Source organism: Haemaphysalis longicornis, unplaced genomic scaffold (genome assembly GCF_048455015.1).
Source record: "Haemaphysalis longicornis isolate Haplotype H1 unplaced genomic scaffold, Haemaphysalis longicornis Haplotype H1 scaffold_14, whole genome shotgun sequence".
Classification (NCBI taxonomy): Eukaryota; Metazoa; Arthropoda; class Arachnida; order Ixodida; family Ixodidae; genus Haemaphysalis; species Haemaphysalis longicornis.
In genome coordinates this window covers 52364950-52390456 of record NW_027526245.1, presented here as the reverse complement: position 1 = coordinate 52390456, position 25507 = coordinate 52364950, and the positions used below count along the sequence as shown (strand labels likewise).

The 25507-nt window shown below is 49.5% G+C and overlaps 1 protein-coding gene and 20 non-coding genes across 21 annotated transcripts; all 21 read left to right on the top strand.

Moving 5' to 3' along the window:
* Positions 1 to 1078: 1078 nt before the first annotated feature.
* On the top strand, positions 1079 to 6738 carry LOC144164896 (uncharacterized). Its single transcript, XM_077695134.1, has 3 exons — positions 1079 to 1132; positions 5465 to 6319; positions 6373 to 6738. Exons 1-3 carry the CDS (start codon positions 1079 to 1081, stop codon positions 6736 to 6738), a joined length of 1275 nt encoding a protein of 424 aa, XP_077551260.1.
* Positions 2965 to 3036, top strand: Trnat-cgu (transfer RNA threonine (anticodon CGU)). Its single transcript has one exon. It is a non-coding gene; the product is annotated as a tRNA-Thr (tRNA).
* On the top strand, positions 3243 to 3314 carry Trnat-cgu (transfer RNA threonine (anticodon CGU)). The gene has a single exon. It is a non-coding gene; the product is annotated as a tRNA-Thr (tRNA).
* Trnat-cgu (transfer RNA threonine (anticodon CGU)) lies at positions 3521 to 3592 on the top strand. Its single transcript has one exon. It is a non-coding gene; the product is annotated as a tRNA-Thr (tRNA).
* On the top strand, positions 3799 to 3870 carry Trnat-cgu (transfer RNA threonine (anticodon CGU)). Its single transcript has one exon. It is a non-coding gene; the product is annotated as a tRNA-Thr (tRNA).
* Trnat-cgu (transfer RNA threonine (anticodon CGU)) lies at positions 4077 to 4148 on the top strand. The gene has a single exon. It is a non-coding gene; the product is annotated as a tRNA-Thr (tRNA).
* On the top strand, positions 4216 to 4287 carry Trnat-cgu (transfer RNA threonine (anticodon CGU)). The gene has a single exon. It is a non-coding gene; the product is annotated as a tRNA-Thr (tRNA).
* Positions 4494 to 4565, top strand: Trnat-cgu (transfer RNA threonine (anticodon CGU)). Its single transcript has one exon. It is a non-coding gene; the product is annotated as a tRNA-Thr (tRNA).
* Trnat-cgu (transfer RNA threonine (anticodon CGU)) lies at positions 4631 to 4702 on the top strand. The gene has a single exon. It is a non-coding gene; the product is annotated as a tRNA-Thr (tRNA).
* Positions 4905 to 4976, top strand: Trnat-cgu (transfer RNA threonine (anticodon CGU)). The gene has a single exon. It is a non-coding gene; the product is annotated as a tRNA-Thr (tRNA).
* On the top strand, positions 5042 to 5113 carry Trnat-ugu (transfer RNA threonine (anticodon UGU)). Its single transcript has one exon. It is a non-coding gene; the product is annotated as a tRNA-Thr (tRNA).
* Positions 5179 to 5250, top strand: Trnat-cgu (transfer RNA threonine (anticodon CGU)). Its single transcript has one exon. It is a non-coding gene; the product is annotated as a tRNA-Thr (tRNA).
* Positions 5318 to 5389, top strand: Trnat-cgu (transfer RNA threonine (anticodon CGU)). The gene has a single exon. It is a non-coding gene; the product is annotated as a tRNA-Thr (tRNA).
* Positions 6739 to 10304: 3566 nt separating the features above from the next.
* Positions 10305 to 10376, top strand: Trnat-cgu (transfer RNA threonine (anticodon CGU)). Its single transcript has one exon. It is a non-coding gene; the product is annotated as a tRNA-Thr (tRNA).
* A 65-nt stretch (positions 10377 to 10441) lies between these two features.
* On the top strand, positions 10442 to 10513 carry Trnat-cgu (transfer RNA threonine (anticodon CGU)). The gene has a single exon. It is a non-coding gene; the product is annotated as a tRNA-Thr (tRNA).
* A 64-nt stretch (positions 10514 to 10577) lies between these two features.
* On the top strand, positions 10578 to 10649 carry Trnat-cgu (transfer RNA threonine (anticodon CGU)). The gene has a single exon. It is a non-coding gene; the product is annotated as a tRNA-Thr (tRNA).
* Positions 10650 to 10854: 205 nt separating this feature from the next.
* Trnat-cgu (transfer RNA threonine (anticodon CGU)) lies at positions 10855 to 10926 on the top strand. The gene has a single exon. It is a non-coding gene; the product is annotated as a tRNA-Thr (tRNA).
* A 66-nt stretch (positions 10927 to 10992) lies between these two features.
* On the top strand, positions 10993 to 11064 carry Trnat-cgu (transfer RNA threonine (anticodon CGU)). Its single transcript has one exon. It is a non-coding gene; the product is annotated as a tRNA-Thr (tRNA).
* A 67-nt stretch (positions 11065 to 11131) lies between these two features.
* Trnat-cgu (transfer RNA threonine (anticodon CGU)) lies at positions 11132 to 11203 on the top strand. The gene has a single exon. It is a non-coding gene; the product is annotated as a tRNA-Thr (tRNA).
* A 4246-nt stretch (positions 11204 to 15449) lies between these two features.
* On the top strand, positions 15450 to 15521 carry Trnat-cgu (transfer RNA threonine (anticodon CGU)). Its single transcript has one exon. It is a non-coding gene; the product is annotated as a tRNA-Thr (tRNA).
* Positions 15522 to 15586: 65 nt separating this feature from the next.
* Positions 15587 to 15658, top strand: Trnat-cgu (transfer RNA threonine (anticodon CGU)). The gene has a single exon. It is a non-coding gene; the product is annotated as a tRNA-Thr (tRNA).
* Positions 15659 to 25507: the final 9849 nt, after the last annotated feature.

Genomic DNA, 25507 nt, shown 5'->3' with positions numbered 1-25507 from the left:
CGATCACTGTTTGGTATCTTTAACGCTCGGTAGGAGCGCGAAGCGGCGAAATGCCTTTTCTTGGGGCTTATGGAAGATGAACAATAAGTTAGTCGAAGACGGAACTTTCGTGGAGGCAGTAAACACATGCGCACGAAAGATTTTCGGTAGTGATGAAGGAGTGAACTTCATTTGTAAATGGGAACTCTTCAAACAAGAAGTAAAAATGAAAGCCCTGGAAAGATCGGGGGCAATGAAAAATGAAGATAAATGCAAAGAAGCCCTGCTACGAAGTAGCCTTGATGTTTTTGTTACAGAAGAATGTAAGTCGCCCGGTACGTTCAAGGACGATATTCGAACAATGAAGGTGCAGCTTGAAGAATTAGATAAGGAAAAGTATCACGGCGCACTTGTACGCGCAAGGGCTGAACGGTTCCTACTCGGTGAAACGCCTACCAAAAGAGCACTCAGTTCAGAGAAAAGATACGCACGTAGAAATACGATAGCGGAAATAGAGTACGATGGCGTAAAGTGTAATGACCAGGCAAGCATCGAGCGTAGTTTCTGTGACTACTATGAGAAGTTGTTCGCGCGTCAGAATATCGATGCTGTCCAGTTCCAAAAGGAATTTATGTGTTTGTTGCCGCGCCTGAGAGAAGGAACAGCAGCAGGTCTTGAAAGTGATATAACAGTAGACGAAATAAGGAGAGCCATTGACGAGCTGAGCCCAGGGAAGACCCCGGGTCCGGATGGACTGAGCTCAGCCTTTTATAAAAAGTTCAAGGAGGATCTAAGCCCTGTTTTGCGTAAAGTTTACGCCGAGTCTTACAAAACAAGAGAACTACCTCCGTCCTTTCTTGTGTCCCACACAGTCTTTATACCAAAATCGGAGGACGATAATAAACTGAGGGAAATATCTGCCTATCGCCCAATCAGTTTAACCAACGTTGATTATAAGATATTAATGAAAGTATTGGCTAGCCGCTTGCAGAGTGTAATAAGAGACATTGTTGGACCACACCAAACTTGTGGAATAAACGGACGGTCAATAGTCACGAACATTCACACCGCCAGAAGTGTTCTTGAATGTTGTGACAGTATGCGAAGTGCTGTGGCCATACTCCAGATAGACCTGGCAAAAGCATTTGACCAGGTATCCCATGAACTCCTTTTAGACATGTTACAGCATGTAAACGTAGGATCTGTTGTACGCGAGGGAGTACGTATGGCGTACAATGGGTGTTGCACTCACCTTGTTGTAAACAAAACGACAAGGAAACCCATTCAGGTTCAGCGAGCCGTGCGTCAGGGCTGCCCATTGTCACCGTTGCTTTTTTGTGTATATATTGAAGCGTTTTGTTTAAGCATCATAAGAAGTGAGAGCGTCAACGGGTTTCGATTAGAGTCAGCTGAAGTGCGTGTCTTGGCCTACGCTGGTGACATTGCCCTTTTTTGTGTTGATAGAAGCAGCATCAGCGTTGCTGTAAACGCTCTGAAACGGTTTTGTAAATATAGTGCCAGTGGAGTAAACTGGCAAAAGTGTTTAGGATTTTGGCATGGGGACTGGAAAAGCGCGCCAAGTGTGTTTGAATGTATCAGTTGGCAGACGACGCCCGCTAAGTACTTGGGAGTGCCCCTGGAAAACTATGAAGACAGTGACCCTTACTGGCGCAGACAGACCGCTGAATTGCGCGAAAAAGCTGAGAAATGGAAAGGCAGTGGCCTTTCCATGTTTGCTAGAGCATCAGTATGCAACATATTTTTGATGAGCAAACTGTGGTACGTACTTCAGGTGCTGCCCTGTTCGCGTTCTCATGTACAAGCCCTGCACCGGGTGTTTGCTGTGCTGATCTGGGAATCGACATGGGAAAGGACGAGCCGCACGAATCTCTTTCGGCGCGTGCGTCAGGGGGGGCTTTCTTTGTCCCATTTGTTTTTGCGGCAAGTCGCCAATCGTTTTTTGTTCTTTCGTGACGTGAACGATCCTTTCCTGCGCACAGTGTGTCAGCTGAAGTTATCAAGGGCATTACCTGAATTTGTTGTTACGTCTGCCCACTTTTCTGTCGGAGTAATCAAGGGCTACTTCCGTGAAGTGGTTCAAGCGACCCAGTTTTTGCGTGCACGTTTCAGTACAGAGTACTTATCTAGTGTTACGCGGAAAAAGTTGTACCGTGATTTGCTTGACACTGCATTACCTGTGCCGTTGTATAGGTCAATGTACCGTGCAGGGCCAGGACAGGACGTGCTCAAACGTGTAAAACGAATGGCGGTACCGTCATGGGTTAAGTCATTCTTTTTTAAACTGCATGCGGGTGTCCTCCCTGTAAAAACGTGGCAGAAAGAGAAGGGTTTGTACATGCCATGGGGGGTTGAATGCTACCCGTGTAAGAAACCCGAAACGGTAGAACATGTGTTCCTCGAGTGCTGGGATGGGATATTTTTTTGGGACGTGCTTCAGCGGACTTTAAAAAAGGACTTCCCTCTGGACGCACATGGCATCAGGTTCCTGCCTATTGAGAGCGACAATGAGGTACCATACGACCTTGTCATGGTCCTGGCTTTGCACGGCATTTGGAAGTCGCGTATGGCGATCCGTCATCGTGACGTTGATGCCAAACGCTCAAAAGAGTATTTTGCTGATACTATGCGATTGATGATTGAAGTGTGGAGGGCTCAACCTGACCCTCCAGAGTGGCTGTCCGTGATGGAGTCGCTAACGGACCTGAAGCAATTTTAACCGCTTTCTGCTAGCAAGGTTGTTGGCTAGCAGTTTTTATCTTTGTCTTGTTTTTGGTTTGTTTGGTTCAAGTGCTGTGTCAAAATATGCCAATAAAGAAAAAAAAAAAAAAGCTATAGCTCAGTGGTAGAGCGCTGGTCTCGTAAACCAGAGGCCGTGAGTTCAATCCTTACTGGCGGCAATCATTTTTTGTTTGCTGTAAATTAAGCATAAAACAAGGGGAATACGCAAGAACGCAAGCCGTCGGGGCCGCTATAGCTCAGTGGTAGAGCGCTGGTCTCGTAAACCAGAGGCCGTGAGTTCAATCCTCACTAGCGGCAATCATTTTTTGTTTGCTGTAAATTAAGCATAAAACAAGGGGAATACGGAACAATGCAAGTCATCGGGGCCGCTGTAGCTCAGTGGTAGAGTGGTGGTCTCGTAAACAAGAGGCGGCGAGGTCAATCCTTACTGGCGGCAATCATTTTTTGTTTGCTGTAAATAAAGCATAAAACAAGGGGAATACGGAACAACGAAAGTCGTCGGGGCCGCTATAGCTCAGTGGTAGAGCGCTGGTCTCGTAAACCAGAGGCCGTGAGTTCAATCCTCACTAGCGGCAATCATTTTTTGTTTGCTGTAAATTACGCATAAAACAAGGGGAATACGGAACAATGCAAGTCATCGGGGCCGCTAAAGCTCAGTGGTAGAGTGGTGGTCTCGTAAACAAGAGGCGGCGAGGTCAATCCTTACTGGCGGCAATCATTTTTTGTTTGCTGTAAATAAAGCATAAAACAAGGGGAATACGGAACAACGAAAGTCGTCGGGGCCGCTATAGCTCAGTGGTAGAGCGCTGGTCTCGTAAACCAGAGGCCGTGAGTTCAATCCTCACTAGCGGCAATCATTTTTTGTTTGCTGTAAATTAAGCGTAAAACAAGGGGAATACGGAACAATGCAAGTCATCGGGGCCGCTAAAGCTCAGTGGTAGAGTGGTGGTCTCGTAAACAAGAGGCGGCGAGGTCAATCCTTACTGGCGGCAATCATTTTTTGTTTGCTGTAAATAAAGCATAAAACAAGGGGAATACGGAACAACGAAAGTCGTCGGGGCCGCTATAGCTCAGTGGTAGAGCGCTGGTCTCGTAAACCAGAGGCCGTGAGTTCAATCCTCACTAGCGGCAATCATTTTTTGTTTGCTGTAAATTAAGCATAAAACAAGGGGAATACGGAACAATGCAAGTCATCGGGGCCGCTAAAGCTCAGTGGTAGAGTGGTGGTCTCGTAAACAAGAGGCGGCGAGGTCACTCCTTACTGGCGGCAATCATTTTTTGTTTGCTGTAAATAAAGCATAAAACAAGGGGAATACGGAACAACGAAAGTCGTCGGGGCCGCTATAGCTCAGTGGTAGAGCGCTGGTCTCGTAAACCAGAGGCCGTGAGTTCAATCCTTACTGGCGGCAATCATTTTTTGTTTGCTGTAAATTAAGCATAAAACAAGGGGAATACGCAAGAACGCAAGCCGTCGGGGCCGCTATAGCTCAGTGGTAGAGCGCTGGTCTCGTAAACCAGAGGCCACGAGTTCAATCCTCACTAGCGGCAATCATTTTTTGTTTGCTGTAAATTAAGCATAAAACAAGGGGAATACGGAACAATGCAAGTCATCGGGGCCGCTATAGCTCAGTGGTAGAGTGGTGGTCTCGTAAACAAGAGGCGGCGAGGTCAATCCTTACTGGCGGCAATCATTTTTTGTTTGCTGTAAATAAAGCATAAAACAAGGGGAATACGGAACAACGAAAGTCTTCGGGGCCGCTATAGCTCAGTGGTAGAGCGCTGGTCTCGTGAACGAGAGGCTGTGCGTTCAATCCTCGCTGGCGGCAAATATTTTTTTTGCTGTAAATTAAGCATAAAACGAGGGGAATACGCAAGAACGCAAGTCGTCGGGGCCGCTATAGCTCAGTGGTAGAGCGCTGGTCTCGTAAACCAGAGGCCGTGAGTTCCATCCTCACTGGCGGCGATGATTTTGTTTGCTGTAAAATATGCATAAAACGAGGGGAATACGCAACAACGGAAGTCGTCGGGTTGCTATATCTCATTGGTAGAGCGCTGGTCTCGTAAACCGGAGGCCGTGGGTTCAATCCTCACTGGCGGCAATCATTTTTGTTTGCTGTAAATTAAGCATAAAACAAGGGGAATACGGAACAATGCAAGTCATCGGGGCCGCTATATCTCAGTAGTAGAGCGCTGGTCTCGTAAACCAGAGGCCGTGAGTTCAATCCTCACTGGCGGCAATAATTTTTTTTGCTGTAAATAAAGCATAAAACAAGGGGAATACGGAACAACGAAAGTCGTCGGGGCCGCTATATCTCAGTGGTAGAGCGCTGGTCTTGTAAACCAGAGGCCGTGAGTTCAATCCTCACTGGCGGCAATTATTTTTTTTGCTGTAAATTAAGCATAAAACAAGGGGAATACGCAACAACGCAAGTCGTCGGGGCCGCTATAGCTCAGTGGTAGAGCGCTAGTCTCGTAAACCAGAGGCCGTGAGTTCAATCCCCACTGGCGGCAATCATTTTTTGTTTGCTGTAAATTAAGCACAGAACAAGGGGAATACGGAACAATGCAAGTCATCGGGGCCGCTATAGCTCAGTGGTAGAGCGCTGGTCTCGTAAACCAGAGGCCGTGAGTTCAATCCTCACTGGCGGCAATTATTTTGTTTGCTATAAAAAAAGCATAAAACGAGGGGAATACGCAACAACGCAAGTCGTCGGGGCCGCTATAGCTCAGCATTCTACTTCCGGCCACCGAAGCGTGCGGACGCAGAATCATGAGCTCCAGCGGAGCGGCGATAGCGGCTCAGCCGAGCCGCGGAAACAGGCCAACTGGAAGCGATAACGAGGAGTACCAGATTATACTGCCGCAACTGCCTACCGGACGCATCGTTTTAAACACGGTGTTTTTGCACGGCGACGTGAAGGCCAGACCTTTTAAGGTCGAAGATTTTCGGGATGCGCTCGCACGGACTGGTCTGCTGCCCGAGGTTGTCGCCTTGGGGGCATACCAGATAAACCATGTGTGGGCAGTAACGTTCAGCAGCGCCGGAGCAACGAAGAAGATGCTCGCGGTCACGGAACTTCAAGTAAAGGGCCGGCGCTGCGTCGTCATCGACCCGCAAGATCAACAGGTCAGACTGAAGCTGCACTGGCTGCTTCATGGCGTCGCCGACGACGACATCCGGGCTGCCTTTGCGTCGTACGGCAAAGTGACCGAGGTGAACCGGGAACGGTGGCGCGTCCAGGGCGTCACCGACAAGGGTTCTACGACGAGGACGGTGCTGCTCAAGTTGAAAAGAGGCCTCAAGGTTGACAACCTGCCGCACCAGATAAAGGTTGCAGGGGAGCTCGCCCTCGTCGTGGCACCGGGACGCCCCATGCAGTGCCTTCGCTGCAACGGCCAGGGCCATGTGCGGCGGGACTGCAAGGTGCCCCGTTGTTCCAAGTGTCGGCGTTTTGGTCACGTCGAGACGCAGTGCGTGCCCTCGTACGCGTCAGTGACGGGACCCGCTGACAGCGAGGGTGCTACCGACCACCTTATGGACGCCATAGAGGCAGAGGAAGCAGCCGAGGCGCTGGTGGTGGCGAGCCCTCCGAAAATACCACCGTGACCCCAAGGGAAGCCTGCCTCACCCAGGAAGTGAAAACCCCCGAGGCCACCCCAGCAACAACGGCACCACCAGAGGAGGACTTGGGTGAACGTGACCAAAAGTGCTCGACACCCGAGCCCCCCGCTGCACTGGTGGGGCAACACCCAGAGAAGATGGACACCGACGGAGCAGCGACTTCGGTGGGGACGGTCAAGCGTTCCCACGTCGACGCAGCAGACGGGAACGACAACATGGGTAACAAGAACAGCGAGGAGCCGCCGGCGAAAACAACGCAGATACGGCGCCCGTCGTTCAGACCCAAGCCCACCATACCGCCCGAAAGGAAACCCCCGGAAACGCCCCCCCAACAGCTCAACGCAAGGGACAGTGCAGCAGCGGGCGGGAGCGTGTAGCCAGCTCAAGACGCGAAAGGTAAGCGCCATGCTCTCCGCCTCTCATTGAACGAAACTGTTTTACGACCTCGCCCTTAACGTAGCTACACTCAACGTCAGGGGATTGGCTGGGAAAAGAAAACAGAGCCAAGTGTACCGGCTGTTAACCGAGCATGACGTTGATCTGTTGGCGGTTCAGGAAACCAAGGTGCAGGGGGAGGCAGAGACTGAGAGCATGGTGCGGCGTTTCACGTCGAGGTACTTCGCGTGTGTTAGTCACGCAGTCGGCACTTCGGCGGGTTGCGTGCTTTTTGTGCGAAAGCTAACGGGCTTAGCTGTCCAAACCGTGACGTCGTGCTTGTCAGGCCGATTAGTGGTGTGCGATTACTCCTTTCGCAGTGTAGAGTGGCGCGTTTTGTGCATTTATGCCCCCAATGCTGGGGACGAACGTGCCGACTTTTTTGTTAGTATTAGGCAGCACCTTACCACTGATCGGCAAATAATACTATTAGGGGATTTCAATTGCGTGTTAACGGCACGCGACAAGTCAAGTAAAAGGCCGTTCAAGGACGTCAGCACTGATTTGTTGTCTGAGCATATTGTGGAATTCGGTCTGGAGGATGTTGCCGAATGTTTGGAGGGCGCAAGAAGTGTGCAATACACGCACTTTCAAGGCGCTAGCCACGCCCGACTGGACCGGATTTATGTATCCTTGGAAACGGTCGCAATGTGCAGCAACTACAGTGTTTTGCCATTGTCTTTCAGCGATCATTGTCTTGTCGCGGGCAGAATAGGGCACAAAAAACGGCGGAACAATTTTACATGGGAATTGTGGAAGTTAAATGAAACTGTTTTAAAAGACGAAAATTTCAGTAACACAGTAAAGGACCAAATTAGCAAAATCGAACAGGCCAGCCAAAATAATATCTTGGAAATGTGGGAACTAACAAAAGAAGCGTAATAAATTAAACCGATCGAACGGGCCAGCTGCATAAGGTTCGAACAAAATGAAAAGGAAACGTTGCTCCGAGAATTGCTAAAAACACTGACAGAGCAAGAGAGCAAACAGCCGGGGTGTACAAAGACGATATCAGGCAAACAAAACAACAGCTAGAAATAATCGACGAAGAGCGCTATCACGGAGCGCTTGTACGAGCAAGAGCGGTCCAGGCGATAACGGGGGAAAGACCTACAAAGCGGACCTTGGGGCTCGAGAAAGCGCATGCTCGTCGTAATCACATAACCGAGATTGACTGGAACGGCGAAACTTCAGGGGATAGCAAGCACATCGAGCGTGCCTTTTTTGAGCACTATCAGTCGCTTTTTGCCTTTCGCTCTGCCGATGTTGAAAGCTTCAAGAAAGAATTCCTCAGCAACATGCCTAAGCTTGACGACGAAACGAAGGAGTGGCTACAACAACCAATAGCATTGAAGGAAGTTGAAGACGCCATTGACAATTTAAACCCAGGCAAATCGCCAGGCCCTGATGGTTTGACTGCGGTGTTTTACAAAGAATTTAAGAGTGGAATAGCACCGGTATTAGCGTTGGTTTTTAATGAATCGTTTAAGCTGAAATCACTGCCACCTTCTTACGGAACTGCTCACACAGTGTTAATTCCCAAAACAGAAGATGTTGAAAAACTTAAGCAGATTACGTCATATAGGCCCATTTCACTTACGAATGTGGACTATAAAATATTTATGAAGGTAATAGCAAGTAGGTTCCAGGGAGTGATTCATAAAATAGTCGGCCCTCATCAGACTTGCGGCATACGGGGAAGATCTATTGGTACCAATATACATAAGGCAAGGTGTGTGCTTGAGTGTTCCGATGCCATGCATGTAGGAGTCGCTGTGCTTCAGCTAGACCTTGAAAAGGCTTTTGATTGTGTATCACACGAAGTATTGTTCTCTATTTTGGATTATATCAACGTCGGTTCAGTTATCAAAGAGGGGGTAGCATTGGCGTACCGGAATTGCACCACGCGGTTAGTTGTGAAAAAAGCATTGGGAGCGCCCATTAACGTGCAACGCTCTGTACGCCAGGGCTGCCCCCTCAGTCCACTTTTGCTCTGCATTTATATTGAAACATTGTGTTTACGTATCCTCACAGACGTCGAAATTCGAGGGTTCCGAGTGCATGAGGCCGAGGTAAAAGTATTGGCTTATGCAGACGACATTGCGGTATTCTGTGAGAACAAAGACAGTATCAGTAAAGTAGTGGAGATAACAAAACAGTTTAGTACAATGACAGGGAGCCTTGTAAATTGGGGAAAGTGCCTCGGGTTCTGGCATGGAGAATGGCAATCAACCCCTGACACTTTCGCCAACGTAAGCTGGGTAACAACACCCGTAAAGTACCTGGGAGCCCCGCTACAGTTTTATAAAGATAGTGAGCCGTATTGGCACGAACTAGCACAGGAGACTCGAGCAAAGGCAGACAAGCGGAGGGGGGCGTATTTGTCAACCTTTGCTAGGGCAACAGTGTGCAACCTGTTTTTCGTTAGTAAACTGTGGTACGTTATGCAAGTGCTGCACTGTTCGCGTACAAATGTGCAAAAGCTGCATCGGGTCCTTGCTGTTTTCGTGTGGGCCTCGAATTGGGAGACGTGCAGCCGCACCAACCTGTTCAGGCGAATCAAAGATGGGGGTCTGGGATTGGGGCACTTATTTGTGCGACAGCTTGTGAATAGATTTCTGTTTGTAAGGGATGTAAGGGACCCCTTTCTGAGGACAGTATGTCAGGTAAGGTTGGGCAGGCTTCTGCCTGACTTTGTTGTAACCACTGGGCATATGCATGGAGGCATTTTTGGTTTTTTCAAAGAAGTCGTTGGAAGTGTAAATTTTTTGAACGCGCGGTTTTCAAAAGAATACTTAAGTACGGTAAAAAGGAAAAACATGTATAACGATATTGTGGATACCGTGTTCCCTGTGCCAATGTACAGAGCTATGTACTCTGGAGGCCCAGGCCAGGACGTTCTTAAGAGGGTGAAAAGGATGCAAATTCAGCCAGGGGTCAAGTCCTTTTTCTTTAGGCTGCATACAGGTACATTATTAGTACGAACATATATGGAACAGAGGGGGCTATTTGTACCATGGGGGACAGACTGTTTTAGATGTAAATTACCAGAGACAATCGACCACGTGTTTTTGCTTTGTTGTGAGGGGGTGTATTTATGGAATGTTCTACAAAGGACATTACGAAAAGACTTTCCGTTAAACCCTCACGGTATACGATTTCTTGCAGTGGACAATGAGGCTGGAGTGCCTTATGATTTAGTAATGGTACTGGGACTCCATAGCATATGGCGCTCGCGCACAGCAAGACTGTATAATGATGTCGATGCCCGTTTTGCACTACAGTATTTCAAAGAGAGTTTTGGTCGCTTTGTCGAAATTATTAAGTCTCGGCAGTTATTCCCGGTTTGGCTGCCAGAAATGGAGCAGCTGACAAAGATGAGGCTTTTTTAATGACAACGCCAGCCCGTTATTCGATGGCAGCCCCATTTCTCCTGAGTTGAGTGTTTTATTTTGATGATCTGTAATGTTTTGTGTGTTGTCAAAACCAGGCAATAAAGAAAAAAAAAGCCGCTATAGCTCAGTGGTAGAGCGCTGGTCTCGTAAACCAGAGGCCGTGAGTTCAATCCTCACTGGCGGCAATTATTTTTTTTGCTATAAATTAAGCATAAAACGAGGGGAATACGCAACAACGCAAGTCGTCGGGGCCGCTATAGCTCAGTGGTGGAGCGCTGGTCTCGTAAACCAGAGGCCCTGAGTTCCATCCTCACTGGCGGCGATGATTTTGTTTGCTGTAAAATATGCATAAAACGAGGGGAATACGCAACAACGGAAGTCGTCGGGTTGCTATAGCTCAGTGGTAGAGTGGTGGTCTCGTAAACCGGAGGCCGTGGGTTCAATCCTCACTGGCGGCAATCATTTTTTGTTTGCTGTAAATTAAGCATAAAAAAAGGGGAATACGGAACAACGAAAGTCGTCGGGGCCTTCTATAGCTCAGTGGTAGAGTGGTGGTTTCGTAAACCGGAGGCCGTTAGTTCAATCCTCACTGGCGGCAATAATTTTTTTTGCTGTAAATTAAGCATAAAACGAGGGGAATACGCAACAACCCAAGTCGTCGGGGCCGCTGTAGCTCAGTGGTAGAGCGCTGGTCTCGTAAACCAGAGGCCGTGAGTTCAATCCTCACTGGCGGCAATAATTTTTTTTTGCTGTAAATTAAGCATACAACGAGGGGAATACGCAACAACGCAAGTCGTCGGGGCTGCTATAGCTCAGTGGTAGAGCGCTGGTCTCGTAAACCAGAGGCCGTGAGTTTAATCCTCACTGGCGGCAATCATTTTTTGTTTGCTGTAAATTAAGCATAAAACAAGGGGAATACGGAACAACGAAAGTCATCGGGGCCGCTATAGCTTAGTGGTAGAGCGCTGGTCTCGTAAACCAGAGGCCGTGAGTTCAATCCTCACTGGCGGCAATCATTTTGTTTGCTGTAAAATAAGCATAAAACGAGGTTGCTGTAAAATAAGCATAAAAAGCATACGTGTCCATTGAACTGGTGCCGTCATGCAATAGCTATGACGTAAAACACGTATCTTTTACGGACCACAGCCTTGTGTTGTTTACGTTAGGCAGGAAAAAAGAAAGTGCAAAGTTCAATTGGGAGCTATGGAAATTTAATGAACGGTTGCACGAGGATGGCGAGTTCGTGAAAAGCGTACAAAGGGAAATGGCGAAAACGTTGTCAGCATTACCCGAAAGCTACTGCGTCGTATGGGAAGAATTTAAAAGTCGCGTCAAAATGATTGCAATCGAAAGACGAGGCAGTATCCAGCGCAGTGAACGGAAAGCCGAAAATGAACTACGTAAATAGCTTGACGAACTAATCAGCCTGGAGAGCGAGCAGCCAGGAAAATGGTTAGACGAAATAAGGGGTGTGAAAAATAAACCGGAAATAATGGACGACGTTAAGTTCCGGGCGGCAATGATAAGAGCACGAGCGGAAGATCTGTGGGCTGGGGGGAGAAACCCAGCAAGCGTGCTTTAGGCGATGAGAAGAGATACGCAACAAAAAAACGAAATAAAACAGATAAACTTCCGAAACGAAGCTACAGCCATCCGCAAGTCCCACAAGACGGCACTGGGACTTCTCCACAGCACAAGCAACCGGGCCCTTGCGTCCCTCGGCGTACACAACACACTGGAAGAGGTGTGCGAAGCCCAGCGCTCCGCGCAGCTCGCCCGTCTCGGTACTACCAAAACGGGTCGCCTGATCCTGCAACGGGCCGGCCTCCGCCCGCTACGGACGGAGCCGCTCTCGGAAGACACCCACGAACACAGGAAGATACCCAACGACATTGCCAGACAACTGGTCGTCGCACCGCTCCCGCGCAACGTCCACCCGGACCGCAACAAGGAGCGAAGGCGAACCAGAGCCCGCGCACTCGCGGAGACGTACGCTACAGACAACACGGCGGTATACGTGGACGTCGCCCAACTCCCGGACAGACCCCACACCTTCGTGGCCGTAGTGATCCGCGCCACGGACGGAAGCATCCTGAACGCCTGCAGCTTCCGCTCCCCCGGCGCCGAGCAAGCAGAAGAGGCTGCCATCGCACTGGCGCTACGAAGCGACCCCGACACCACAACCATCCTGAGCGACTCCCGCTCGGCCATCACCAACTTCGCCAGAAGCAGCATCGGGGAAACGGCAGCCCGCCTGCTCCCCACGCGCAAGTCGACCACAACCAACATCAGATGTTTCCCGGCACACGTCGGACCCATCGCCGGAGGAGCGGCCAACCGCAACGAGACAGCAGACGCCGTCGCACGCGAGCTCGCGCACCGTGCGGCGCCCCCCTGCGCCTCGACCGCGGGAGACGTCGGCCTCCAAGCGGAACCGCTGACCACGTACGGCGACATCCTGTCGTGGTACCAAGAGGGGCGCCGAGCGCTGCCTCCGCCTCACCCGAGGCTGGGCAGACGCGAAAGCGTCCTTCTCCGACAGCTACAGATCCGCACGGTGCTCACGCCGGCCCTCGCCCGACACGTGTGCCCCGGATACTATGTGCAAGTGCAGTGCAGTGTTTGTGCGCGTGAACCAGCAACTCTAGCCCACATCATGTGGGGCTGTGAAGTGCAGCAAGACGATGCCGAGCCGGACTCACTACCGCCAGACATTGTGGACTACATCAGCTCGCCCGACTCTGCGGCGCAGCTGCTCGCCATCCAGCGGCTCGAGGACGCCCTGGCCCGGCAAGAGCGAACGGGGGACCCTCCCGCGGGAGCGGACTCACCTAGTAGCCGACGTCGCGACGTAGGCCCACCCTCGAGGTCTACATAGCCACGAGCTAGATAGGGTGCGGAGAAGCCCTGCGTGGCCTGATCCGCACCCGCACGCCGGATATTCTCAATAAAGTCTTGTTCTCTCTCTCTCAGGTGACAAAGAAAGCATAGAAAGTGCATTCGTCGAGCACTACATTAATATATTTGGGTGAGAGAGATGAATACAGCCTGGTTTTGCGAACTGTTTCCTGGCGCACATGCCGCGATTAGAAGACGACGTACGAACACGATTAGAGGAGCCAATCACGTTGCAGGAAATCGAAGCGGCAATTGACGAATTAGCGGCGGGAAAGTCACCAGGCCCTGACGGCCTGGGAGCAGCGTTTTATCCAGCCTTTAAGAAAGAATTGGCACTTATGGTGTACGCCGTGATCCGGGAAGCATACGAAAAGAAGCGACTACCGAAGTCTTTTCAAGTAGCACACATGGTCTTTATACCAAAAATGGACGACCCAGATAAGCTGTTGTGGGTGGGGTCATATCGCCCGATAAGCCTTACCAACGTGGACTACAAAATATTTACCAAAATCTTACCGAAAAGAATACAAACAGTTATCAAGGACATAGTGAGGCCGCACCAGACATGCGGAATCAATGGGCGTACCATTGCTACAAATATACACGTTGCGCGGAGTGTCCTTGAATGTGTTGACGCTTTCGAAAGCCGGGTAGCCATGCTCCAGTAGACTTGGCAAAGGCTTTCGATCTTGTTTCCCACGAAATCTTGTTTTCTGTGTTTGAATTTGTAAATCTAGGCACCACAATACTACAGGGTGTTAAGATGGCTTATTGCGATTGTATTACACGTATTATAGTCAATAAAAACCTTGCCGAAGGCATAAACGTCCGCTCTTCGGTAAGGCAAGGGTGTCCGTTGAGCCCCTTGCTTTTTGCCCTGTACTTAGAGCCTTTCCTGTTGAGAAATGGGAATGAGAAATAAGAAATGAGAATATAAGCGGGTTTCGACTAGAGCAGGCTCAAGTTAAGGTTCTGGCCTACGCGGATGATATCGCAGTTTTCTGCACTGACAAAGAGAGCGTTGTAGAAGTGGTCAGTATTGAAGACTCGTTTGGCCGTCTAACTGGAAGGGAAATTAACTGGGAAAAATATACTGAGTTTTGGCACGGCAACTGGGATTACACACCGCCACTTTTGGCTAATACACAGTGGACAGCCTTGCCTGGGCGGTATTTATGGGTGCCCCTACAACACCACGTAGACACTGCGCAATACTGGGGGGAAGAAACAGAGAAGATAAAGGAAAAAACGGAAGGTTGGCAAGGTCGAGGCTTATCAGTGTTCACGCGGGCTACAGTATGTAACCTTGTTCTGACCGCTAAGTCTGGTACGTGCTTCAAGTGCTTTGTATGACATGAGTGAATGTACAAAAACTGCACAGGGCGTTTGCAGTGTTTATACGGGCATCAAGCTGGGAGAGGACCAGCCGAACCAATTTGTTTCGTTCGGTTAAGAGTGGGGGCCTGGGCTGGTCGCATTTGTTCATTCGCCAACTAGTGTCACGTTTTATGTTTCTTGGAGACCAGACGGACCTTTTTTTGCGCACAATAGTACAGGTGCGTCTTCGAAGGTACCTCCCGGAATTTATAGTATCGACAGGTGGTGAGAGCGGTCGGGCCGTCAGAGGATACCTCAGGGAGGTTGTCGTGGCTTTCCGGTTCCTAACAGTCCGTTTTTCTCTGGAGTATCTGAGTGCAGTAAATCGGAAAAAGTTGTATAGAGACCTTGTAGATACGTTGATGCCTGTGCCGCTTTACAGGTCATTATACAAAGGCAATACGAGCCAAGGTGTCCTTAAGAGAGTTAAAAAGATGCCTGTAAGGCCTTGTGTAAAGTCCTTTTTATTTAAACTGCACACAAATACTTTGACAGTAAGCACATGGATGGAGGAAAAAGGGTTCTTCGTTACGTGGACCACAAATTGTACACTGTGTCGGAAACCGTAAACCATACAACATGCATTTATTGAATAATGGGATACAATATTTCACTGGGATGTCTTACAAAGGACACTTAAAAAGGAGTTGCCTATATCTCCACATGGTATACGGTACCTTCCCATAGAAAATGAAAATGGCGTACCTTAATTCATGTTTATGCTGCTGGGACTGCACATCCTGTGGAAGACCAGGATAGCTGTGAACAACGCAGATGTGAACGCTCGCCCTGTGCGCGAAAACTTCATTGAGAGCATTGCGTATATTCGCGATATTTTTGTGACCCAGGCTGAGCCGCCTGAGTGGACGGAAATTCTTGATGCTCTTGTTTCTCTGAAAACGTTTTGATGTCAATGACCAGCTAAAAATACTCTGAAGTGTTTGTGTTGAATATGTGTACTTTGTGGCAGGCAATAAAAAAAAGCCGCTATAGCTCAGTGGTAGAGCGCTGGTCTCGTAAACGAGAGGCCGTGAGTACAATCCTCACTGGTGGCATTGACTTTTTGTTCGTTCCAAAATGCACGCAACACGAGTGGAATACGCAACAGTGCAGATCAGGTGCCGCTATAGCTCAGTGGTAGAGCGCTGGTCTCGTAAACGAGAGGCCGTGAGTTCAATCCTCACTGGTGGCATTGATTTTTTTTTGTTGCAAAATCCACGCAACACGAGTGGAATACGCAAAAGTGCAGATCAGGTGCCGCTATAGCTCGCTGCTTCCGGCCGCTGCGCAGTGCGGACGCAGGATGGCGAGCTCCGTTCAAGGGGCGGCTTTGGTGGGCCCATCGGCCCGCGGTAGCAGGTCTTCTGTTTTTGATAACTCTGGAAACCAGGAATACCAAGTTGTTCTGCCTCATTTGCCAACCGGACCATCTGTTGTGAACACCATTTTTCTGCACGCCGACGTGAAAGCCAGGCCATACAAGGTGGAAGACTTCGGCTACCCGCTGGTGCGTCTGAATTTGCTGCCCGAGGTTGTGGCCTTGGGCGCATATCAAATGAACCACCTGTGGGCCGTGACGTTCAAGGACGCCGAGGCAGCTGCGAAGCTGGTTGCCGCCTCCGAACTTACAGTGAAGGGGCGGAGGTGCTAATCATCGACCCGCGGAGCATGGACGTACGTCTAAATCTGCACTGGGTGCTCCACAGCGTCCCAGACGACGAAGTGCGAGGCGCCCTGTCGCTTTACGGGAAGGTCACCGAAGTGACCCGTGACCGCTGGCGTGTGCCGGGCTGCACTTCGCAGCTCTCGACGACACGCCTGGTCACCCTACGACTGAAGACAGGCGTCACCGTAGAAGACATCCCGCACCAGCTACGCATCGCCGGTGAGCAGGCCCTTGTAGTGGATACCGCTTTGTTTGCGCTGCCACCGGAGTGGCCACATTCGGCGGGAGTGCCGCGTCCCACGGTGCGGGCGTTTCCGCCACTTCGGCCACGGCGTGAGCGAGTGCGTCCGCACTTACGCGAACGTTGCGGGACCATGGGAGGACGACCACAAGTCCGAGTACGTGATGGACGCCGAAGCCGCGGAGAGCGCTTCGAAGGGCAACGACGAGGACGAGGTGAAGGAGGCAACGCCCCCTGAACCTGCAGCCGCCGTGGCACCGAGCGCCGAACCACCCGCCCAAGGAGGCACTCCCATCGAATCCCCGGACGTGCAGGGCAACCAAACCGCCACGGACAGTTCTGGCTTGGCCGATGCACCACTCTTGGCGTCGGAGGGAGAGAAAAGCAAGGAAGAAGAAGAAGTTGAGATGGCAGGTGTTCTTTCTGGTTCTGCAAAGCGCGCAAGGGATGCTGTCGAAGGAAAACAGGCCAGCACCGCCGAGCCGAGCGGTGACGAGCCGACGGCGAAAGCTCCGACGCATGCTCGACGGGCGTCTGTTAAAGTGAAACCGAACATCAACGCGGAGCGGCCCACGAAGCCACCGGACACTTAACGTGAAGCACTTTTGCGTCCCTACATTGTCAATATTGCCCAGTGATGTTCTCCGTGCAGTGCAGCGCAACGAACAGCCGTCTGCGGGGAGTGTTGAGCAGCTTCTACGGACAAGAGCAAGGCAACACACTTTGGATATACGCCGTCGCTACACTGGAGGCTAGGGTTCGTTGAGCTGGTCTTTGTTTTTTAAGTGCGAATGCACTTCTTAAGCGACCCTGAACCTGCGTTCACCGGCGATGTCCGCATAGCATACCCACGTGGGGGATTGGCCAGGAATCTCCTCGTCTTCCTTGGCAACGGGGGGAGATGGGCGCGTGCTGCCTGGCCGCTGACATGGCACATACCCACGTGGGGGATTGGCCAGGAATTGGGCGTGAGAAGGGCTAATGCACCCGCTTAAAGGAGTACTGACACGAAATTTCAAAGGTGAGATCCGCTCTAGCAATCAAGTACAACGACAACACAAATAGGTGTCTGTGAATAAATGCATCTTTCTTTCTTTGTAGTTGTGCGTGTGTGTGTGATCTCTCTTTCGCGAACATTACCGAACCGCACAAATTCAACTCGTGCATTCGCACTTTCACATTCTTCCCCTCGGGGAAATGCGGGGAATTTTATGCTCTTGGTGTGGTTTAATTCTATGTAATGGCTATTTTAAATAGGCCACTTCGCATTTCTACATTAAACGTAAGAGGGCTTGTTGCTAGACGCAAGCAGTATCAGCTGCGAAGGATTATGGACGACAAAGAAATAGGTATAATGGCCATTCAAGAAACAAAAATTGAAAGCGAAGGGAGCACCGAGAGCATGATAAGGCCCTTTAGTGGGCTTTACAGCATTTGAGTGAATCATTCTGTGGGAACTTCTGGGGGGTGTTGTATTTTGGTTAGAAATTCAGTTGGTATTCGTGTACGATCAGTTATTTCGAGCGAAACTGGCAGGGTTGTGTGTTGTGATTTCAACTACTGTGGAGAAGATTTTTGTGCAGTGTGTATCTATGCACCAAATGTTGCAAGGGACAGGACGGGGTTTTTCGAAGGGGTGTCTGATCATTTAAAGAAGCAAGAAAGAGTAATTTTTTTGAGCGACTTCAATTGGGTGTTAGAACGAAGAGACAGAAATGTGTCGCCTCGAACAAATGATCCGAGTGCAAGGGTCTTGACAGAAGTTCTTGAAGACTGCGAACTAGCCGATGTAACACACTGTGCGGTTAAAAGAAGTGCTTTAAAATTCACGCACTTTCAGGGCACGAGCCCTGCGCGGCTGCATCGTGCGTACGTATCTTTCGAGCTCGCTGCGGCGTGCAAGAACTACGTGGTCGATAGTGTCCCTTTTAGTGACAACTGCCTGGTTTCATTTTTGTTTTGGGAAAGGTGGGAGGATTGTAAGAATTCAGCTGGGAAGTCTGGAAATTTAACGTAAAAAATTGCAAGACACCACATTCACGGATAGAGTCCAGGAAAGTGCAGCAAAACAAACAAACGACGAAATCAACAGCTGGCGGGAAAGGTGGGAGGTATTCAAACAGGAATGCAAAATGATTGCGATGGAGAGGGGGAAAGGGCTAAAACGGCAAGAGAGGCAAGTGGAACACCAACTCAGAATTAATCTGCAACACATGTTAAAACTCGAAAGCGAAATGCCTGGGGCATACAAAGAAGATATTAGAACTATTAAAAATAAGCTGGCAGCCATCGATATAAAAAGATATGGGGGAGCGACCGTGAGGGCGAGGGCCGAGGTGTTTTTGGCCGGCGAAGCGCCAACAAAGCGAGTGATAAAAGACGAAGCTCGGTACGCGAGAGGGAATGGTATCGAGGAAATATATTGGCGAGGCGCGCTTACCAGTGACAAAGAGAACATAAAAAGTGTGTTTCAAGAACATTACACCGATTTGTTTGGCCCCGCAGTTCCAAAAACTGATGAGTTCAACGAGACTTTCTTCCAGCCATGCCAAGGTTGGGAGACGATGTGAGGGAGGAGTTAAAACGACTGATATCGCTTGGTGAAATTCACACGGCAATATCGGAGTTAAAAGTAGGGAAGGCGCCGGCACCTGACGGCCTTGGGGCGAATTTTTATAAAAGGTTCTCAGACATACTAACTTCGTTTTTATTGATGGTCTTTCGCGAGGCGTACGAGTCCAAGGTACTTCCGCCGTCGTTTGGTCTCACACACACCGTTCTCATACCCAAATCGGAAGACCGTGTTTGAACTTCAGTCGGTTTATGGGTACCGGCCGATTACATTGGCCAAAGCAGATTATAAAATCTTTATGAAAATCTTAGCGCATCGAATGCAGAGTGTTATAACAAGTGTAGTAGGGCCGCATCAGACATGTGGTATAAAGGGGAGGAGTATTGTAGCAAATGTTCATGTGTCGCGCAATGTGCTGGAGTGTTGTGATATGTTTTTAAAAGGGTCGCTATGCTTCAGATTGATTTCGAGAAAGCGTTCGACCGAGTGTGCCATGAGATTCTTTTTTGTATTTTGGAGCATATAAATGTTGGTGATGTGATCATACAGGGAGTGCGAACGGCGTACTCTCACTGCTGCACGCAACTTATAATCAACAAGAATGTCACGGGAAGTATTCCTGTACTGTCTTCTGTGCGACAAGGATGTCCAGCATCTCCTCTTCTGTTTGCAATTCATTTGGAACCTTTTTTTTAAGAATAATTAATGACAGTGGAGTACGTGGTTTTCATTTACACACAAGCGAAGTGAAGTTACTAACATACGCGGATGATGTGGCGGTTTTTTGTGAAGACGAGGAGAGTGTAAGCGCAGCCATATCGATAACGAAGGAATTTTGTAGTATTACTAACAGCTGTGTTAATTGGGCCAAGTGTGCTGGTTTTTTTCACGGGGAGTGGGGGTCAACACCATCTGTATTTGAAAACGTGTCTTGGTCGCGTACACCAGCGCGTTATCTCGGAGTTCCGCTGGACCGCTATCAGGATAGCGGCGGGTACTGGGAATCCGAGACGGCGAAGCTGCGCGAAAAAACAACGAAGGGGTGGTCGCGCATTGTCTGTTTTCGCAGGAGCTACGGTATGCGACCTTTTTCTTTTGGCAAAGCTGTGGTATGTGCTGCAGGTGCTTCACTGTTCACGAGTCCACGTGCAGCGAATGCACAGAGTATTCGCAGTCTTTATCTGGTCATCCGTGTGGGAGCGTTCCAGTCGGAGTAACCTTTTTCGCCGAGTAAAGCATGGGGGTGTTGGCCTGTGTCATATATGTGTTCGCCAGCTTGTAAACCGGTTTATGTTTCTGCGTTATACACGTGATCCATTTCTTCGCACTTTAATGCAGATTACATTAGTAGATGCCTTGCCTATGTATGTTGTTTCTTCTGTAAGTGATAGATGTGGTGCCGTGAAAGGGTATATGAAGGAAGTGGTTGAGTCCTTTCGTTTCCTTACTCTGAGATTTTCGGTAGAATATTTAGCCACTGTTTCGAGAAAAACCCTTACAAATAATTTGAGGGAGATGCTGTTCCCCGTACCACGTTATCGTGATATGTTTAGTTCTGGTCCTGGGCAGGATGTGTTATCCCGTGTGAAAAAAATGGCAGTCGCAGCATCCGTGAAAACTTTCTTTTTCAAGATATATACAAGAACGCTGCCAGTTAAAACATGGATGGAGGAGAAGGGGCTGTTTATTGGTTGGTCAAACATCTGTACGCTGTGTGCGAAAGCCGAAACAGTGGAACATGTTTTCGTGGAGTGCTGGGACACCGTATTTTTAAATGCAGAGCCTTTCTTAGCCTCGCCTGTTTCTGCGTCGGAGGGTGTCAACAGTTCCGCGTCCGCAGCAGGTGTGCCTCTCCTTCCCTCTTCTCTCTCAACAGCAGCTGGGGCGCGCATGCGTCGTAGTTAGCCCGTTCGCTCCGTCGCGGTCTCGGCGTAACAGGTGCGTGATAGCAGCGCGGTGGGGCGTGGAAGGGCGCGCGCTACTTACGCATGCGCGCTCTCCTCCCTCTACTGCGCGCGCTGCAAATATAGCGGGTAGCGGTCGCTCGTGTTTCAGTCACTGCGTTGCTGCTTCCTTCCTTGGTTGACGCTCGTGCCCACGTTTAACCACATTTACTCGCGGGGGACAATGCGGTGGTCGCTGTCCCGGGTAGGCCCCCCATGTGCCTACGCTGTCGCGGCACAGGTCACGTCCGCAGGGAATGTCGAGTGCCCCGCTGTGAAACGTGTAGACACTTCGGTCATGACTCCGACGCTTGCGTCAAGACTTACGCAAGTGTCACTGGTCCAGCGGTCGTCGACGAAGCGTCGGAACACCTCATGGATGAAGCCGATGCGGAAGAAGCAGCCAGGGCACGAGAGGAGGAACCCGGTGCAGCGGCAATAGACGTCAAGGACGACGCCAAGGGTGAAAAGGGCAGCGACAAGGGGGAGGACGAGGCAAAGGGGGACGGCGGCCGAACCACCACCCCCGAGCTTCAACTACCCGGACTAGGAGCCAAAGAGCAGCCAGAAGGCAAGCAGTGCGGTGAACCACAAATTGTGGAAGTGCTGTCCGCTACTGCAACCCAGCGAGCCGGCCCCACCAGCGACGGAAGCCAACCTCCTGTAAGCGACGACTTGCAAGGAACACCACCACAGGACGAGGCAGACGCTGAAATGGCCGACGTCAACGGCGCGAGTGGCAAACGGGTCCGGGACGACAATGACGATGACGACGACGAAGGCTCCGGGAACACTAGTGCGTGTGAACTGTCTACAGAAACCGGTGTTCGGCGTCGACCGAAACTGAAGGTGAGACCGAACATTCCAACGGAGAGACATAAGAGTGCATCGAAGCCCCCAAAGAAATGAGGGCGGACACGTGTCGAAAGCAGACTTGTAATGGCAGACTCAAAGCCCTCAACGATCTTGCAAAGCGCCCTCGAGGTATGCCACCATCACGAGGTTTTTTGGGTTTGGGTGTGTGTGTGTGTGTATGCTTGCGTGTGTGTGTGTATGCGTGGGTGGGTGGGTGTAGTGGGTTACGAACAGTGTATTGAGAGATGCAGCGAAATTTCTGCTCCTAGTCTGTGTCATTAATCGAGACATCAATGGATAAAACAGCATTGCGAATAGGTACGATAAGCGTTCGGGGTTTGGCGGCCAGAAGGAGGCAGTGCCAGCTGAGTAGGCTCTTTATTGAACATGACCTTGACCTAATCGCCATTCAAGAGACCAAGGTAGAAACTGAGGAGCAGACGGAGCAGATTATTTCGCAGTTTCGAGGAAACTACAACGTGTGTGTTTGCCATGCTGTGGGTACGTCAGGGGGCTGTTTACTTTTACTGCGGAATAGCCTTGGTATTGTGGAAGAAAGTGTAACGGCAGGCGATGACGGCAGACTGGTTGTGTGCGATTTCTTTTTGTCGGAAATGTACTGGCGTGTTGTATGTGTATATGCACCAAACAAAGAGAATGATAGAAAAGTGTTTTTTGAGCGAGTGGAGAACTTTTTACGCACCGACAGGAACGTTGTACTCCTTGGAGATTTTAACTGCGTATGTAACGCTGAAGATAGAGTAAAGGGGCGGCCTGTCAGGGACAAAAGCGCCATTTTCTTGAATGAACTGGTACACGAGTATGAGTTAGAAGATGTTGGCTCGGCTCTGGCCAGTGGCCAGCCGCCAGAATACACACACTTCCAAAACCAGAGTCATGCGAGGCTGGACAGGCTGTACGCATCGCTGAAGCTTATACCATGTTGCACAAGTTACAATGTCAATCAAGTATCCTTTAGTGACCACGCGTTGGTGACGCTTACGATGGGTAAAAAGCAAAAAAAGGCGAGATTTAATTGGAATCTCTGGAAGCTTAACGCAAAGCTACTCGAAGACGAAATGTTTGTCGACATAGTAAATGAGCGGGTGCACGAGTTTATCGGAAAAGGTGATGATGTTATTGTTCGGTGGGAGCAGTTTAAGAATGACGTGAAAATGAAAGCAATAGAGCGTGCGAGTGTACTACGGTACAATGAAAAGAAAAAAGAGGAAGAGCTGCAGACGCAATTGAAGTTTTTGCTAAGCCAGGAATGCGCAGCGCCTGGAATATTTAGTAAAGAAATCAAAGAAGTGAAAAATGCCCTCGAGGTTATCGACATCGAAAGATACAGGGGGGCAATGATACGCGCACGCGCGGAACGGTTATGGTCAAATGAGACACCGACGAAGCGAGCGTTAGGGGAAGAAAAAAGGTATGCGAAACGCAACGAAATCACTAGGATACGATGCGGAAATGAAGTTACTGAAGACAGCGACCTGATAGAACGCGAATTTGTTCAGCACTATCGAGGTCTTTTTAGTCATCAAAGTTGGTATAAAGATGACTATGAAGGTAAATTTTTGTCTCTTATGCCAAAGTTAGATGAAGAGGTCAAGGCGAGACTGGAGGAACCGATAAGTGTTAGCGAAATAGAAAAGGCAATCGATGAACGGGGAAAGGGCAAGTCACCAGGGCCGGACGGCATCAGCACCGCTTTTTACAAAACGTTCAAGAAAGATTTAGCGGTGATATTGCACGCGGTGTTTACGAGAACGTACGAGTGTAAAAAAATGCCGCCGTCCTTTCAAAGAAGTCACATCGTCTTAATTCCCAAAAGCGACGATCCAGAGAAGCTGCTGCAAGTCGAGTGTTACCGACCGATTAGTCTTACCAATGTCGATTACAAGATCTTAATGAAAATTTTGGCAAGCAGGTTACAATTAGTCATTAAGTAAATAGTGGAGCCACACCAAACATGTGGGATTAAAGGAAGGACCATTTACACAAACATTCATGTGGCGCGAAGTATATTAGAGATGATTGATGCACTCGGTGGTAAAGTGGCAATGTTACAAATTGACCTCGAAAAGGCTTTTGATAGGGTGGGGCACGAAGTGTTGTTCAGCATTTTGCGCCATGTGAACCTAGGGTCGGTCATTTTAGAAGGCGTGACGATGGCACACAAGCAGTGCACAGCAAACCTAGTGATAAACAAAAACGTGAGTCAGAGCTTCCCCGTTCTGTCATCGGTACGGCAAGGGTGCCCCTTGAGTCCGTTGCTTTTTGCGATTTATCTCGAACCCTTTTGTTTGAAAATACGGGAAAATAGTTCTGTACACGGGATCAGGCTCCAGTCAAGTGAAGTGAAAGTACTGTCGTACGCGGATGACATTGCCGTGTTTTGCGTGGACACAGATAGCGTGAAGGAGACTGTAAAAGAAGCCTCCTTGTTTTGTGAAGTGACTGGGAGCAAAATTAATTGGAAAAAATGTTCAGGTTTCTGGCACGGGGATTGGGAAACCACGCCGTCCACATTTGCAAACGTCCAGTGGAGTGTGTGTCCAGGTAAGTATTTAGGCGTGCCACTTGAGTGCTACAGAGACCCAGATGAGTACTGGAAGGAGCAAATTGAGGCTACACGAGAGAAAACGCTCACGTGGGGTGGACGGGACTTGTCTATGTTTGCACGCTCAACCGTATGTAACGTGTTTCTTGTTGCGAAGGTAATGTATGTTCTACAAGCCCTGTGTATGTCAAGAACTATAGTTCAGAAGTTACACCGAGTGTTCGCGGTGTTTTTGTGGCGGTCAACTTGGGAAAGAACGAGTCGCACGAACCTTTTTCGTTCAGCGAAGGCAGGGGGTTTGGGCCTTGTACATCTGTTTCTGCGACAAGTGGTCGCACGGTTCATGTTCTTTCGTGATGAAAGCGATCGTTTTTTGCGCCATGTGATTCAGACAAGGCTATCGCACACTCTCCCTGAGTTTGTTGTGTCAACTAGTCAAGCAAGACCAGTGTCTGTGAGAGGGTTTTTGAGTGAAGTTGTGCGTGCCGTCAAACTCCTCAAAGTGCGATTTTCGACAGAATACCTGAGTGTTGTCACGCGGAAACGTCTGTACAAAGATCTTGTTGATGTATGCTTGCCCGTGCCAATATACCGGTCGCTGTACCCAACTGGAAAAGGCAAAGATGTTCTTCAAAGAATTAAGAAAATGCCAGTTAGAGCACACTGCAAAACGTTCTTTTTCCAGTTGCATAGTGGCACTCTTCCTGTGAATCCTTGGTTGGAAGAAAAGGGGTTATTTGTCTACGGGTCCGTAAACTGTCGTTTGTGCAAAAAATAGAAACAGTTGAACACATCTTCCTGGATTGCTGGGACGCAGTATTTCATTGGGACATTCTGCAGAGGACTTTGAAAAAGAACCTGCCACTTTCTCCTTACGGCATTAGGTACCTTCCAACGGAAAATGAAGGGGGAGTGCCCTATGACATGATCATGCTCCTTTCTCTACATAGTTTGTGGAGAGTTCGTATGGCGGTCAGGCATGCTGATGCCAATGCTAGACCCGTCAGGGAATACTTTATTGAATGTATAACGTACATCAGGGAAGTTTACCGAGTGCAAGTAGACCCACCTGACTGGATCACAACATTAGATAGCCTGGCATCATTGAAAAAATTTTAGTTCTTCACGCAGCATAAGAGAGGCTGCTGTTTCACATTCATCCACCAAGCGTTGTGTCTTTCGAATTGTATCATGTCAC

What these genes read in the sequence shown, in the direction of transcription:
- LOC144164896 (XM_077695134.1), top strand. Translation starts at nt 1,079, where the DNA reads ATGCGAAGTGCTGTGGCCATACTCCAGATAGACCTGGCAAAAGCATTT. An exon ending in TGGCAAAAGCATTTGACCAG is followed by an intron (nt 1,133 to 5,464) that starts GTATCCCATGAA and finishes GGGCCGCTATAG; the next exon opens with CTCAGCATTCTACTTCCGGC. An exon ending in CAGCCGAGGCGCTGGTGGTG is followed by an intron (nt 6,320 to 6,372) that starts GCGAGCCCTCCG and finishes TGCCTCACCCAG; the next exon opens with GAAGTGAAAACCCCCGAGGC.